The sequence below is a fragment of the Loxodonta africana genome, chromosome 13 (genome assembly GCF_030014295.1).
Source record: "Loxodonta africana isolate mLoxAfr1 chromosome 13, mLoxAfr1.hap2, whole genome shotgun sequence".
Taxonomy (NCBI): domain Eukaryota; kingdom Metazoa; phylum Chordata; class Mammalia; order Proboscidea; family Elephantidae; genus Loxodonta; species Loxodonta africana.
The window spans coordinates 26,661,098-26,678,651 of record NC_087354.1 but is presented as its reverse complement, the minus strand read 5'-3'; the positions used below and the strand labels follow the sequence as shown (position 1 = coordinate 26,678,651).

The 17,554-nt window shown below is 37.3% G+C and overlaps 1 protein-coding gene across 2 annotated transcripts in view; it reads right to left on the bottom strand.

Moving 5' to 3' along the window:
• The window catches only part of AGBL1 (AGBL carboxypeptidase 1), a 968,506-nt gene that overhangs the window by 297,507 nt on the left and 653,445 nt on the right, over positions 1-17,554 (bottom strand). For both annotated transcript variants that reach the window (XM_023552843.2, XM_064267104.1), the window contains exon 20: positions 9,597-9,760. In XM_023552843.2, the coding sequence (XP_023408611.2) occupies positions 9,597-9,760 (164 nt within the window). The remainder of the gene's footprint in view (positions 1-9,596; positions 9,761-17,554) is intronic.

Genomic DNA, 17,554 nt, shown 5'->3' with positions numbered 1-17,554 from the left:
TTCAAGCAAACTGCTTAGGAGAGTACCTGTAAGTTATTTAAATATTTGCTATCATCATCATCATCAATTTTCTTCTATAGAATTCTAAAATATGAACTTATCTTAAATATTAATTTATTATTCATGCTAAATCTTAATTAATGGACATATTTATTCAGCAAAAATTAAGACAGTCATAAAGTCTCTAGAGATGCAGATATAACTTTGCATGTCCTCCCACTTTAGGGTCCTCATGCAATCACCCCAAATCTGTACTCTCAGGTAAAAGCAAAATACCATGAATTCTTGAAGAGAAATCACCACCTAAATCAGCTTTGTTGTTCTTGTTGTTACATGTTGTTGAGTCAGTACCGACTAATAGTGACCCTATGTACCACAGAATGAAACACTGCCCGGTTCTTTGCCATCCTTACAATCGTTGTTATGCTTGAGCCCATTGTTGCAGCCACTGTGTCACTCCATTTCATTGAGGGTCTTCCTCTTTTCCGCTAACCCTGTGCTTTACCAAGTATGATGTCCCTCTCCAGGGACGGATTTCTCCTGATGACATGTCCAAAGTATGTAAGATGCAGTCTTGCCATTCTTGCATCTAAGCAGCATTCTGGTTGTACTTCTTCCAAGACAGATTTGTTAATTCTTTTGGCAGTTCATGGTATACTCAATATTCTTCACCGACACCACAATTCAAAGGCGTCAATTCTTCTTCGGTCTTCCTTATTCATTGTCCAGCTTTCACGTACATATGATGTGATTGAAAGTACCATAGCTTGGGTCGGGGCACCTGAGTCTTCAAGGTGACATCTTCTCTTTTCAACACTTTAAAGAGGTTCTTTGCAACATATTTGTTTTTTAAAAATCATCTTATTTTGTATTAAAACAAAAGAGGCTATTAGCATACAGCTAGACCATAAACAGTTTAAAGAAAATTTAAACTCTTGATTACTGAGCAATTATAAATCTTGATAGAGCTCTTGTAACTCAGGGCTGAATAAACAAAAGTGGTAAAAAAAAAAAAAAAAAAAAGGAAGCTGGAAGAGAAGGGATGAAGTAGAATCGTAATAACCCAGAGCCTGTAGAACATTCTACAAAAAAAAGGAGGTGAACGTCACACTCAACAAGCACAGCAACAGTGTACTTCTGGAAATACACCTAACCACAGAAACCAGAAATAAGCATTACGGAGGCTGTGTTAAAGTATCAGCAAAATTCAAGAAAAATAAAATCTATGGAATAACAAATGAAAGGTAACAGATCCAAATGGAAATAGATCTGGCTGACTTGCAAACATCAATAAAAGGGAAATTGATGACAAATAAGAAAAGAGATGCAATAAAACATAAATGTCAAATAACTGAAATTAAGATACATCGTCAGCAAGAGGAGAGTCCATATTACAGAATACAAAATTTGTGAGGACAAACTTCAGACATGTTTTCAGGATTTGGAGAATTGGGGCAAAGAGGTAAAAATGCTAAGAGAGGAAGTGATGGCAGATACACAGATCAAAAAGCAAATGTAAAAACTCCCGAGGAAGAAAGATGAAACTTGGGGTAGAGTCATTGTTATCTTGTAATTGAAAGACATGTCACAAGGGAATGGGGTGATTAAATTCAAAATCAATTAAAATAATTCAAACCTAAAATTAAAAAAAAAGTTTTATTGTTATTATTACTTAGTAGACAAAACATTTGGAGTTAATGAACAGAGAAAAACTACTACAACTCTTATGGCAGTAAAAAACAGGGTGCACACAAAGAAAAAAATTGATCACTGCAAGATTAAAAATCTAAGTAAATTGAGTCATGCCTATGTTGTTTTAATGGGAAAACTTTACTACTCAAGTAATCTATAGGCAGGCAAAGTGGAATTCCTATGTAAAGGAAAGAGAAAGATATTCTTAGATATGCAAATATGCAAAAAAAAAAAATCCATTGCTTGAATTACCCTGATACCAAAGACAGATAAAGACACCATAAGGAAAGAAAACTGCTGACCAATACTCCTTATGAATGTAGATGTAAAAATACTGAACAAAATATTAGCAAATCAAATCCAACACCATATTAAAATAATGATACACCATGACCAAGTGAGACTTATCCCAGAAATGCAAGGGTGGTTCAACATAAGAAAACGAATCATGTAATATGCATTAATAGAACAAAGAAAAAAAACATCATCCCAGCTGATACAGAAAGTGCATTTGCCAAAATTCAGTGCTCTTTCATGATAAAAACACTTAGAAAGCTAAGAATAAAAAGGAAATTCTTCAACATTACAAAGAATATGAAAACCCACAGCTCAGAGTACTTCACCCCTAAGACCAGGAACAAAAAGATTCTTACTTTCACCACTACTATTGAACATTGTACCGGCGTTTATTCAACATTGTACCAGTGTTCTAGGCAGAGCATTAAAAAAAAAAAAAAAGAGCATTTAGGTAAGAAAAAGAAATAAAAACTATCCAAATAGGAAAGGAAGGAGTAAGCTATCTTCACTCATTTGAAGGTAGATTCATGATGAGGATACCCATAGAATCATTATCCTTCAACATTGTTATGAAAGTTCTAGCTAAGATCCTATGATAAGAAAGTGAGCCAAACTCATTGTCAAAATGTATAAATGCTACTATTGTCTATCTAAGAAAAAAAAAAAAATCCATGGAAATACCCTTAGGTGTAATAAGTGAGTTCAGTGAAGTTGCCAAATAAATACCTGTCATGGATTGAATTGTGTCCCCCCAAAATATCTGTCAACTTGGCTAGGTCATGATTCCCTTGTATGATTATCAGATTGTCTACCATTTTACCATCTGATGTGATTTCTCTGTGTTGAAAATCCCATCATTACGATGTAATAAAATGGATTGTGGCAGTTATATTGATGAGGTCTACAAGATTAGGTAGTGTCTTAAGCCAATCCCTTTCTAGATATAAAAGAGAGAAGGGAGCAGAGAGACATGGGGATCTCATACCACCAAGAAAGCAGTGCTGGGAGCAGAGCACGTCCTTTGGACTTGAGGTTCCTGTGTTGAGATGCTCCCAGATCAAGAGAAGACTGATGACAAGGACCTTCCTGCAGAACCAAAAGAGAGAGAAAGCCTTCGCCTGGAGCTGGCACCCTGACTTTGGACTTCTAGCTTACTGGACTGTGAGAGAAAAAACTTCTCTTTGCTAAAGCCATCCACTTGTGGTATTTCTGTTATAGCAGCACTTGTCGACTAACACTATACCGAACGATCAAGAATTTTCCTATTTAACTGAGTCAACCAATTAGAATAATATGATGAAATACTTTGTTTAGAGTAACAAAAAAAAATTTTAAATATGGAGATAAAAAAAACTTATGATGATATAACCAGGATCTATATAAAAAGGGGTAAAGTATAAAAAAAAAAAAAAAAAATCCCTACAATATTTTATTGAACATCAAAGAAGACTGGAATAAGTGGAAGAAAATATCAGATTTCAAAAAAGCCAAAAAGTAGCAATCGGTAGACCAAAAAATCTATCATTTTAATGTAACTCTAGTTAAAATCCTAGTGGGTTAGTTTTTGGCAGTCAACAACTCATTATAGAGTTCATCAGTGGAAATTAAAAACACGGAGAACGGCAAAACACATTTTTAAAAGAATATTAATGAGGTGGTGCTTACAGTGTCATATATTTAAATTATAAAGCTACAGTGTTGAAAAGTCTGTGTTCTTGGCAAACAGAGTAATGGAACAGAATATAAAACCAAAAATATACTCAGGCACATGCACATATAGATATTATATACCATATTTTTACAGAACCAACACACGTCTTCAGAGTTTGTTTGCAGGCCATGCAGGCAAAAGTATTTTCATAAGTGCACTATGCTAATTTTTTTTACAACAACATGTGGACAAGGACTGACATGGAGGCGCTTGTGAGAGTGCCTGAATTCGGGTTTGGGGAGGAGGGTTAGCCCACAAATAGACACAGAAGGTGCGCGTTATTTGCTTAAAATAGGGTCATAAACTGACATTAATAATCAGTGATAAAGGGTGCATTATTTAGTAACTGCTAGGACAAATGGTTAACAATGTCAGAATACAGAATTATTCACTAGAAAAAAATGTAAAAGAAATTATACATTTTTTCAATGTCAAAATACAGAATTATTCACTAGAAAAAAATGTAAAAGAAATTATACATATAAAAATACTAATTTTCTAGGGTGATTTAACCAGTAAGCCTGGTATATAACAGCTTGCATTGAACAAGGTACTCAGGGGCTTAATTGTATTTACTTGCTAATCTGTAGCGAGCAACTTCACATGGGTTTCGCCACATCTTTACTGTGGCAGGGGACAGGTGAAATTACACACTGCAGATTGGTGGGAAGGCACTATTAGGCCTGTGTGTACCTGTTTTATTGGGTAATCTGGCCCTACTCATTTTAAACCTAACTAAACTAAAAAAAAAAAAAAAGAAATCCAAAAACAAACCCATTGCCATCAAATAGATTCTGACTCATGGCAACCTGTGTTACAGGAGTAGAAGTGAGTTCCAAAGGGTTTTCTTCGCTGTAATCTTTAAGCAGATTATCGGGCATTTTTTCTGGGTGTAGCTGGGTGGATTTGAACTGCCAAGCTTTGGGTTAGTAGTCTAGTGCAAACCATTTGAACCACCCAGGGACCTTTCGAAGGTAACTACCAGTGTGTAATAACAAATGAATGTGCACAGTGTGTTGAGAATTTATCTGTTATTTAATTGAGGTACTTATGTTTATCAAAAGTAAAAGAAACACAGAAAGATTGATGAGCATGCCAACTTAAACATAAAAACATTCAATGTCAATAAACTACATAAAAAATGTGAGAAGCAAACAGCAATTTTTGGAAAACGTTAGCAACATGCACGACAAAAAGAAGTTGAATACCTTTAGCAAAAAATTTTAAATTAAAGTATAAATTTAAAAAAAGAAAATAATTAATAGAAAAATGGGCAGAATACAGAACCAGAAAATTCATAAAAGAATAAATACTAATGATATGGAAGCATTTTTATCCATATCAGAAATTATAAAATTAAGCAATACTGCATTTTCACCCAAAAACAACAAAATGACCAGTGTTTATAAAGTTGCAGGAAATGGAAAGATTTCATACATTGGTTGTTGCAAGTATTACATATCTATTTATTTATAGGTGAAAAAATACCAAGGCTGTTTCACCAGGTTGTTGACAGTGGTTTCCTATAGGTGTTTGGGTTATGAGTAACTGGCACTGGGGAAAAGGGGTGGGGATTTTTGTGTTTTCCTCATTCAGAAAGATAAAACTGTATTTTTTTTAATGAAAATTTAGCATCCTTTAATTATTAAAAACATAATTATCTTTTCCAAAGTTTATTTAAGATTATTTTTCTTAATGTGGCCCATCATACAAAAGAGAAGACGGGACTGAGGCATCTTGCTTGCGTAGATGCTAAGGGGAGCCGAGGTAGAAGCAACGGGACTTTAATTGGGGAGAATAAGCGTGACACTGAGCTCTTAGTGAGACACAGCTCTGAAGCTCTGAGCTTTCTCTTGTTATTAATGGAGGAACAAATGGAGATAGAAGAGCTCAGCTGAGAAGAGCAAGAGGTAATGGAGGGGTACAAATTGGGATGAACAGTGGCTGACTCAGCAAAACTGTTAAATGACTTTGCAAAAGACCTGTCACAATGGATAAACGGTGCCTCCTGAAGAAGCGACTTAGCATTCCTGCAGTGCACATGCAGTTATTTCCAGGGATAAGATTGAGAGGAAGGGAAAGAAGATCAAAAGACCCCTCAATGAGTCTGCAGACATTGGTTAAATAGGGAGCAACTAGGACAAAGAAGACTGTAAGAGAAAAACCAAAACAAAAAATGCAAATACTTCATTTTAAGCTCCAGTCACTGGGCAAGTGTCCACCATTTCTGCTCATGAAAAATGGTAAGTTGCTCTGTGGATGTTGACTACACTCCAATTTTTTTTTTTTTTTTCTTTACGGCAAATGAGGCATGAAACCTAGCATTGTCAAAAATATGATGTCCAAAGAGCTCAGCCATATTTTATCTTCCCAGAGGATCACTCTCAGGGGTTGAAGCTCTCCGTGGGACCGAGGAAACTTCAGATACTACTCTTAGCATTTCTTTAAAGCAGATTTTTAAGGAAGGACACTTTTTTTCTAGTATTTTCTTTGGGGCAATAAAAATAAATCCTCCTGAAGGACAGGCGAAACCCTGTTATATCTAATGACTGCAACACACTCAAAGAAGAGGCAGGAGAGCAAGTCTCCTCTTTAAGACATACAGAGAATTGGCTTGACAAACATTTGCTGCTGTTAGCTGCCATCACGTTGGCCCCTGATGACATCTAGGTCAATTGGCATAACATTGTTTATAGTGAAAATGTTCTACATCCCACTTTGATGAGTAACATCTGGGATCTTAAAAGCTTGCGAGCAGCCATCTAAGATACATCTATTGGTCCCATTCCACTCGGAGCAAAGGAAAATGGAGAACCAGACACAAGGAAAATACTAGCCCAAAGGACTAAAGGACCAAATGAACCAGAGACTCCACCAGCCTGAGATCAGAAGAACTAGATGGTGCCTGGGTTCCAACAATGACCACCCTGACAGGAAACAAAACAGAATCCCAGACAGAATAGGAGAAAAATGTAGAACAGAATTCAAATTGACAAAAAAAAAAAAAAAAAAAAAAAAAACCAGACTTAATGGTCTGACAGAGGCTGAAGGAGCCCTCAAAACTATGGCCCCCAGATACTCTGTTCACCCAGAACTGAAACCACTCCCAAAGCCCACTCTTCAGACAAAGAATAGATATTAAAAAAAAAAAAAAAATACATGTGAGGGATGTGCTTCTAAGTTCAATCAGACATACAAGATTAAATGGGCAGCTCCTTTCCAAAAGCAGGAGGAGAAGGCAAGAAGGGACAGGAACGGGTCGAATGGACACAGGGAACCTGGGGTGGAAAGGGAGAGTGTGCTGTCACATTGTGGGGACTGCAACCAATGTCACCAAACAATTTGTGTATAAAATTTTTAATGAGAAATTAACTTGAGCTGCAAACTTTCACCTAAAGCACACACACACAAAAAAAGTTGGCCCCCTGGCTCATGGCAACCCCATATATAACTGAACAGGTTTTCACTGGAAATTTTCCAGAAGTAGATTGCCAGGCCTTTCTTCCCAGTCTGCCTTTGTTTGGCAGCTCCACTGAAACCTATTTAGCATCATAGCAACAAGCAAGCGGCTACTGTCAGATGGCTGCACATGAGATGCACTGGCCAGGAACTGAGTTCGGGTCTCCCACATGGAAGGTGAGAAATCTACCGCTGAACCACCACTAGCAATACTAAAAAAAAAAAAAAAAAAAAAAGTTACACCCTTTATATTGCACTGAGGACCCAGGTGCTAACAGAAAATCTGGGCTTCACCCTGCTGATTGTTATATCTCATGATTTAACCCTATTTTAGAAACTAATCAAAGGGTAACACAAAGGGTTTCAAACCAACAGATTTTATTTTGTCAATTTTCCTTCTGCCACTTTTTCATGAGTGTAAGCTGACTGGCCAGAATATTTTAAGGTCAAGACATTTTTAGAGTGATTTTCCATTTACCCCTGTGGTCTGCAAGTCCTTTGGGTAGGAATTGAAATCCTTTTTGGTCAACTTTCTCATAATGAATAGGAACGATACGTATGATACAAATGACTGGGTATAATGACAGTCTTCCTCTTGCTACCATCCACAGAACCCATGCCTCAAAATTTAATTCAAATCTGTTCATAATACCATATTAGCCACATTCTGTATGCCGGTATCTTACCCTAAGGAGCTATGCCAGCCTAAAAAGGATCAGAGATCCGGAGCTTCAGTGTCCTTGGGCTATTTGCAACTGATACCATAATGTCGAGTTGTGTGGGACAGTGTGGAGAGCAGGTAATCTGATCTTCTTATGATAACCCACATAGCAGCCTCCGTATTTGCAGCCTGACTCAGAATTCTTTAGATTCGAATTAGAAAAGGCACTTCTTTGATAGATTTCTCCTTGTTCCGGTTTACAAGCAACTAATCCTCACCGCATTGGATCAAACAGATGGGAACGATCAATTCTGAGAAAGCAAGCACTGCCAGGTCTGCTCAATCTTTCCTCAATGAGCAGCAGAGGAGAGAGGCAGGAGAGGGGAAAGAGAGGAAAAAAAACTCAGGTGTGCCTGCACGGAAGACAGCTTAGAAAAGGAAGAGATGAAAAGACAAGTTGAAAAATATATCCTGGCAGGTGGGAGCACTTGCTGTCAGAGGCAGAAGCAAAAAGACCACAAAAATGCCAAACACCCCAAAGACTTGAGCACTGAGGGATGTGTGAATGTTAGCAGCGGCAGATGGAAGTGGTCGTGGTCTCAAAACAAAGAGATAAGCAGCCAGGTTATCTACCGAGAAAAGAGGTCTGGATTTACTTTGGTCTTCTTAGTCTATGATCTACAGCACAATGCGATGAGCAAGTTAATTACTGCATTTAGGTAATTAAGTCTTACAGAAACCAGGGCCTTCCAGAGCAGTGTTAATTTACACTGCTAGGTCTTTCTAGGCTTGACTGGCCATTTGGTTGAGGAGTCACACTGGAACAACGGCCTTACAGTGGCAGAAGGCAGATTAATGAAAATGAGCTAGAAACAAGGTGGCCCCCATATTAACGGTTTTCTCTCTGCCTTTGGACGTGAACTGCATGATGAGATATTTCCTCATTTCCCAGCAGACACCTCTTCCCTCAACAACTCTGTTCTCCCATCCATTCTGCTTCTCGAAGAGTGGACGATGATTTAGCCTTTGCCTCCCCTTGGTCCTTTCTCCTCTCGCATGGCCATTAATTCTTCCCTTCTTGCCCTCTGAATTTGTTTTGGTCAAGTCAAAAATATTTGTCTACAGTAAGGGGCATCAAAAGGGGCTCATTTGGATAATGGCTCTCTCTCTCTTGACTCAGTAACCATCCTCACAGTACTTAGAGAGCCACCCTTTCCCTGCCATGGTTATAGAGTCAGATTCTTTGAGCAAATATGATAAACATCTTCTGGGGAAAAGTAAAAACAATGAACGTTCCCCTCATCTTCCTAGAAAAAGTTACTGCTTAAGAGTGGGAAGATGCAAATATTTCTCATCTTCATATTAGCAGAGAGATTACTTCTTTTCGTTTGTTTTGTTTTTGCTGAGTAATGGCTCCAAATTGCTATCTGTAAACATATGAACACATAACTGGCAAATATAAATATATGTTGTTACACATGTGTATCACCAAGTTGCATCCTCTTTACCATAAGCAATATTTATTAATAATACATATTTAAAAACAGATGTAACTTTATATTTGCATCCATGTGTACAAGACATCCTCCTTATCTTCAAAAGGAAGCAAGAATGTCCCAAGTCTGGTGCACCAGTAAAGAACTTCTGCACTTACCTTCATCTGGCAGCATATCAGGGTGTTTCTCTTTGTCAAAGGTCCACTTGACTTTCATTCTGAGATGTTCTCCTGTGGGAGCACAGAAGTCCAACCTCCCCTTCCCCCCATAAGCATCTTACCTCTGGAGGTGGTGGTACAGAGCTCGTTCCTCTACATTCAACAAAGTTGCTGCACAGGCCAGGAGCTGATGACTACAGCTTATGGATTTTAGTTCCAAGATGAGGAGGCCCAAGCAGAACATGGCTCCCATTTCCTCCAGTTCTCCGGTACCAAACTGTAGACCCTGATGGTTAAACAAAGCAGTCAACAGTGAAAATATGATATGAACAGAGACGTGACAATTTGAGATTGGGAGGAAGAACTTCTGGACACATGCCTGCTGCAGAAATTAAGTAAACGGTGTATCTGACACTGTCCAATGTATTTTATTGTGTTTTGTAGCCCATGCATTGGATTGATGGATCTCAGTCTGTGTTGTGTCAATATCAAGACTCCCCAGAAGTACTCACAAGACACAAAAAACTGACAGAGGATAGAAGAGGCACAGAAGGTGAGTGGGGAACTAGGAGTTTCCCCCACTTTGGCCAGAGCAGCATGCTTCAATCTGTTTTCACATCAGGGTCCTAATTAAGGTCATATTTGATAAAAAGGATTGCACTGTTAAAACAAAGGTTTGGAAGCGATCTTACTAAGAGATACCCTTTCTCTCCCTTAAATTTATAAACCAGTGGAGAACAGTTGGTGAATTGTTCAGGTAGAAATATTGAAGCTTAAAAAAAAAGAAATAATTTATGTAGAATCACCTGTTCAGGCAGAACACAAACAGATACTCTTACACCAATGTTTGTTGCAGCACTTTTCAAAACAGCCAAAATGTGGAAACAAATGTAACATCCATCAACAGATAAATGGATAAACCACAGGTGATACATACATACTATGAAATATTTTCAGCCATAAGGAGAAATGAAGTCCTGATGCATGCTATAACACGCATAAACCTTGAAAACACCATGCTGAGTGAAGTCAGTCAGTCACAAAAGGACAGATGCTGTATGATCTCATTTATATGAAATAAGTACATATATAGAAACCAAAAGTTATTAGGGGTTACCAACAGTGGGAGAAGGGGGAAACGGACATTTTGCTTAGGGGCCATTGAGTTTATGTTAGCAACGGTGGAACGATCCGGAAAAGGAGGGTGAGAATGGTGGGACCACTTGAAGACTATAATCAATGTCACTGAATTGCACATGTAGGAATTGTCGAGTTGGTATATTTTGTTGTGTATATTTTCACCACAATTAAAAAAAAAATCATCCATTCAACTATACCAAGATAACACAGGAAAGCAAACCACGGCATGCGCTATCCAGTATGATCCATGAAGTAACAGATAACAATAACAATTAACAGTACTTTATTGAACACTTACTATGTGCCACATACTGTCTGGAGCCTTTTCACATGGATTAACTCAGTGAATCCTTATCAAAGCCTATGAGTTAGGTATTGCCACTCTAACAATAAGAAGATTCAGGTACATAGAACCAGATAACTCACCCAACAGCTAGTAAGTAGTAGAGGCTAGTCTGTGAATTCTGGCTTCACAACTCTGCATAAAGTGCTACATATAGACTAGGAGGAACACTGTGTTACGTGGTGACGTAGAAAGTGCGTACCCATACCCTTTACCTTTGAGTCAGTTCCAACTCATACCAACCCTACAGGACAGGGTAGAACTGCCAATAGGGTTTCCAAGGCTGTAATCTTGACGGAAGCAGACTACCACATCCTTCTCCCACAGAGCAACCGGGAGATTTAAACAGCTGACTTTTCGGTGAGAAGCCTAGTGCTTAACCACTGTGCCACGAGAGCTCCAGAAAGTGCCTGGTTTGGGAAATTAGATAGGAATCAAGTTTGATTCCTAGTTTCACTATTTTTTGGCTTTGTAATTTTGAATTTAGTAAACTCCATTAGCCTTGATTATCTCATCTATGAAATGGGATTATAATTCTTTCCCTCACCTGGGCATCTGGTGATAAGGAAATTTACGAAATTCCCAGAATATTGATCAATATTAGCCCAATTGCTCTTGCCCTCTTCCTAGTGAAGATGCTTATTATGAAAGTACTCAGTGTGGTCCTGAGGTCTTCATGTTTGTAAGGTCCACTTCACTTAAAAAATAAGGCATCAATGGTTGAATATTATTTTTGAAATATAGATTTTTATATCCAACTAATAGTGATATAGAAGATACGGATGGAACAGTAAGGATTCAAAAAGATTGGCTACAAGCATCCCAGAGGAAAAACAGAATTTCAAACTTGGAAGTCTCACAAAAGAATTTCTAGGTCAGAGGAAGTGGAAAGTGCTCAAGTTCATTTCAGCTGTTTGAAAATTTGATTTGCTACATGTTTGGAGAGTTCCGAGTTAAAGGAAGTCTGTTCCTCAGTAAATAATAGCAGTGGGAGGTGAAAGACAGATATTTAGCAAGTTATTTTTCTTAAGTCAATGGAAAAGATCTCTTTTTAAAGAGAGAGAAAAAGCTCAGTCTTTTTCTGTGTACTAAAGCTCTAAGGTCTGGTTCTTCCCCCCGTCCTTCTTTCCTGGCTGCTTTTCTTCATTCTAGAATGGCTATCTTCATTGGGAAAAACGAAGTAAAGTCACAGCCTCCTTCCCAGCTGGGCACCTCACTAGCGACAAGGGAAAGTTCATGAACAGGATGTGAACAAGGCTCTGGCCCTTCAAGAGTAGGCAGCATGTCTTATATACATTTGTAACTCCAGCATCTAACAGAGCATATAATGGGTGCTCTGTGGCTGCATGTTCCCCTGATGCTGAAAGCTATGCCACCATTATTTCAAACAACAGCAGGGTCACCCATAGTGGACAAGTCTCAGCAGAGCTTCCACACTAAGACAGACTATGAAAAAAAGGCTGGTGATCTATTTCCAAATATTAGCTATGAAAACCCTATGGATCACAACAGAATATTGTCCAATATAGTGCTGGAAGATGGATCCCCTAGGTTAGAAGGCAGCAGCAGACTCAAGCCTGCTGGCGATCATGAGGATGGCATGGGGTTAAGTAGTGTTTCATTCTGTTGTACGAGGTCACCTTTGACTTGACAGCAACTAACAACAACGTAACAACAACAACAAAAGAAGTCCTTGTGGAAATAAATCTCATAGCATGTACCACACTGGCAGATTCTGAAAATCCCTTCATACCAGTCAACTTCTATACAATAACTGCTGAACTGATGACATTTTTAAAATGCAAAAATACTTTCATATCCCAGATAGTGGCCCACATTGTTTATACTTTACTTTGTCTTCTCTAGTCTTCCTTTGAAATCTTCTGTTCAGCTCCTTTACATCAGCTTTTCTTCCTTTTGCTTTAGCTACTGTCTGTTCAGGAGCAACTTTCAGAGTCTCTCCTTTCCTGTCTTTTTTTAATTACCTCTTACTTTTTTCATGTATGATGTCCTTGATGTCATTCCACAACTCATCTGGTCTTTGCTCATTAGTGTTCAATGCATCAAATCTGTTCTTGAGATGATCTCTAAATTCAGGTGGGATATACTCAAGGTTGTACTTTGGCTCTAGTGAACTTGTTCCAATTTTCTTCAACTTCAACTTGAACTTGCACATGAGCAATTGATGGTCAATTTCACAGTCGACCCCAGGCCTTGTTGTGACTGAAGATATTGAGCTTTTCCATCAACTCTTTCCACAGATGTAGTCAATTTGGTTCCTATGTATTACATTTGGCAAGGTTTATGTGTATAGCTTATGTTATTGAAAACATGTATTTGCAATGAAGAAGTCATTGGTCTTGCAAAATTCTATCATGTGATCTCCAGCATCATTTCTACCACCGAAGACATATATTCCAACTAGCAATCCTTTTTCTTTGTTTCCAACTTTTGCACACCTGTTGCCAGTACCTATCGATTTGCTTGTTTGATCAATTTCAGACTGCATAAGTTGGTAAAAATCTTCGATTTCTTCATCTTTGGTCTTAGTGGTTAGTGTGTAAATTTTAATAGTAGTCATATTAACTGGTCTTCCTTGATATTATCCTGTCACTGACAGCACTGTATTTCAGAACAGATCCTAAAATGTTCTTTTTGATAATGAATGTGATGCCATTCCTCTTCAATTTGTCATTCCTTGTATAAAAGACCATGTGAGTGTCTGATTCAAAATGGCCAACACCCATCCATTTCAGCTCAATAATGCCTCAGACATCGATCTTTATGGGTTCCATTTCATTTTTGATGACTTCTCATTTTCCTAGATTCATACTTTGTACATCCCACTTTCTGATTATTAATAGATATTTGAAGCTGTTCTCATTTTGAGCTGTAGCACATCAGCAAATGAAGGTCTCAAAAGCTTGATTCCATTCATATCATTAAGAACAGCTCTGCTTTGCGGAGGTAGCTGTTTCTCATATTTTGAGTAACTTCCAAACTGATGGGCTCATCTATATCAGACAATGTCCTGTCAGTTTGTCATATTGTGGTGGCTTGGGTGTGGCTGTGATACTGGAAGCTTGCCACTGGTATTTCAAATACCAGCAGAGTCACCCTTCCAGACTAAGACTAAGACTAAGACAGACAAGGAGAAAGAGCCTGGCAGTCTACTTCTGAAAAAATTGGCCAGTAAAAACCTTATGAATAGCAAATGGATAAATAAAAACCCATTGCTGTCCAGTCAATTCTGACTCATAGTGACCCTATAGGACAGAGTACAACTGCCCTATAGAGCTTTCAAGGAGCAGCTGTTAGATTCGAACCACCAACTTTTTGGATAGCAGCTGAGCTCTTAACCACTGTACCACCAATGGGTGACTATGCAGAGTCATGGATGGCTTGTAGCTTGGAGAAATATTGTATTTGTCGAGTGAAACTTGATGTCTGTAGGTAATAAGAGCATGAGTGCCTTCAAATTATGTGCTCCCATTGTCAGATGTCATGAGTGTGGTTTTGGCATTTGCATCTCTGGATATTGTGAGGCAAACAGGTAGACGAAATTCTGAACTCTACTTAGTCAGTTATCATGAGTCCACAGTAGCAAGGTTATAGATAAAGCTGGTTTTACATTAGTTTAAAAGGGAGTTTTAATAAAATAGAGACCCAATCCTTTACTTTCCCCAGCTGAGATGTGTTAATTAGGATTTTTTTTCCCCCCAGCCAATTGTAGGCATCCTGACTACAGTGGCTTAAACAATAGGATTTTCACACATAGTAAGTTTTTTTGGAGGTAGGAAGCTCAGGGCATTATTTTAGTGACTTAAAATCACTAAAGACCACTCTATCTGCCACTCTTCTGGCTTTCTCATCATGATATGCTCAAGCCAGCACATCTTCACTCAAAGAAGGAGAAAGAAAATGGGAGGAGGCATCAGCAGACTCCTGCTTATATTTTATTGGCCATAACTATGTAATAGCGCTATCTCCAGCTGTAAGAGAGTCTGGGAACTGAGCATTTTAATTAATTCAACCTCTTCAGAAGAGACATTTCTCTTTAGGAGAGAAGAGCGTTAGAAACAAGTGTTGGGTTAGACAATGAACAGCACCTGTCACACCAATATTCAGATACAAATGCTACTAGAAAGTATAGGTCCCTATCTAGGCATAATATTGGTAAGCAATAGTCAGTAGCACAACTCTTTACAGCTTATGTTTTTTAGCTTTTCTTGATAATACATCTTGAAAGAAGTAAAATTCACATGTATATTTGATTGCAAATCAGCTACTACCCTTATCATCACGTATTTTTTAATAGCATCAATATTTGAAGATTATCTGTATTATTTCAGGAAATTACATATTCTAAGACAGACACAGAATCCACAAAAATAAGCTTTAAAAGCATAAATGCTGATAATCGGTGATCAAAAGAGGAAAAAACAATTCATAATCAAAGATAGGGAGGTGTTTCATTGCATTAAGTAAAAATGCCTTTTACACCCAACAAATTGGCAGACACATATCTAAACTTATCATATTTAATGCTGACCTGTATGCTAAAGCTAGCACATATCAACACACCTGGCTGGGGTGTAAATTGATTCACACTTTCAGGTAAGTGGTTCAATGGCATTTGACATGGTTAGGTCACTTCTGGGAACTTTCCCTAGTACAGTGATTCAAAATAAAAGTGAAGCTATATGCATAAAAATGTGTATTATTCAAGTGTTATAAGAATCACAATGTGACATGGAAAAAAAAAAAAAAACCTGAACTCCTAATAAGGGAGGAATGACTAAGGAAATCATAATATAATAAATTTGATGTGATATAATGAAACCATTAAAATGATAATTATAAGGATTACTTAACAATATGGAAAATTCTCATGATTTAATGATCTGTGAAAATGCAAAATACAAAGCACGTACTGATGTGACTTCTAGTAAAGATCTGGCAAGGAAAAGAGAAGTGCTTACCCCTACCCCCATACACACAACTCCAGACTTTATTACTACAATTTGCCAAGAAAATACAAAAATTGGAAGAAGAGACTCTATAAATATAAAGGAGATATCCACATTCCAAAAACTTTATGGAATTACTGTTACTTGAAAAAAAAATTTTTTTTAATCTACAGATTGCCAATAACCTAGTTATAGAATTTCCTTCAGCAGTTTGTAAGATCTTCTCTTTGTCTTTGATACTATGAAGTAGACATAAATTTATTTTTATGTATTTTACTTGGAATTTTTTACACTAAAGATTGGTATCTTTCATCATTTCTAGAAAAACTGCACCAATTATCTCTTTGAATATTACCTCTCCCTCATTCTGTCAAAGAAAAGGCAAGGCTAAAACTCCCACTACAATTACATTATTTCTTCTCACTGTAATCATCCTTATCTTTTATCCTTACTTTCATATTTTCTATTTCTTTCTCTCATTGTAATAAATTCTGAATATTTTTTCATATCAATGTTCCCTTTTGATAATTCTCTATCCAGCTATATTGAATCTGCTCTTTAACTCAACCATCTCAAAAACTGTCTCTCAAACACTGCAAATACAGTTATTCTTCCTGATTATCCCTGCACCTGCAAACTTGTGGGTATGGTTCTGTAGTTTTATTCTTCTGTTGACTGTCAATATTATAGGCTTATTTGCTCAAGTATTTAATGATTTTTTTTAAAAAAAAATTATAAATTCACTTTTTTTTTTTTTAAAGTCTTTGTGGATTGTTTTAGAAGTGCTTTTCCCCAGAGAAAACTTAGGTTTTCCTCTGCTGGGTATTTGGGGACTCTACCTACCAGGGACCATTAGAGATGACAATTTTGATAATCAGATAACTCCACTTTCTCCCTGTGCAGATTCCGGTTTTACCAGCTTGTCAACTGATGTTGTCATCTCTGGAGATCCCAGCTTTCTATGGTGGTCTCCAATAAATCTTCCAACCTTTCGTGGACCTCCACTTTTGTATGAAACCCAAGCTATAACTGATAGGTATTAGTATTTGATCTAAGGGAACTATAAGAACCTCTGGCAAAGTCTACCTCTTTTATAAAACTCAGAAGCACTGAACAACCGGTGTAAACATACTCAGACAGAAGATATTTAATTTATGAAGAAATATTGCAGTTCCAGAAAAGAGGAACGTTCTGAAGACAACAAACAAATATCATTTTTATGAAACATATACCACAAGAAGTGAGAAAATCTGGGAGGTTTCCTGTTTATATTCTCAGCAAGAATCAAGAGCATATTGTATTGGTGAAAGTACAACAAAAGGCATCAAATGGCAGTAATAATATATTAGAAGAGACTGCATTACAGAGATGGAAAATACAATTTCTAAATGAAGAGGCAAAATGGAGAGAGTTAAAAAATTTTTCAAAACAGAAAATGTAATGCATTACATATAAGACATATTCAGGAAATTTTCAATATCTCAAAAGAAAAAAGATAATACGATGAGTGAAATATATAAATAAGAATTGTAGAACAGGTTAAGAAAAAGTAATCTACTCCCTTTTGGAATTTCAGACTCAGATAATAAGGTAGTTGTAACAGAAGCCACGAAGAAGAAGGAAAAGA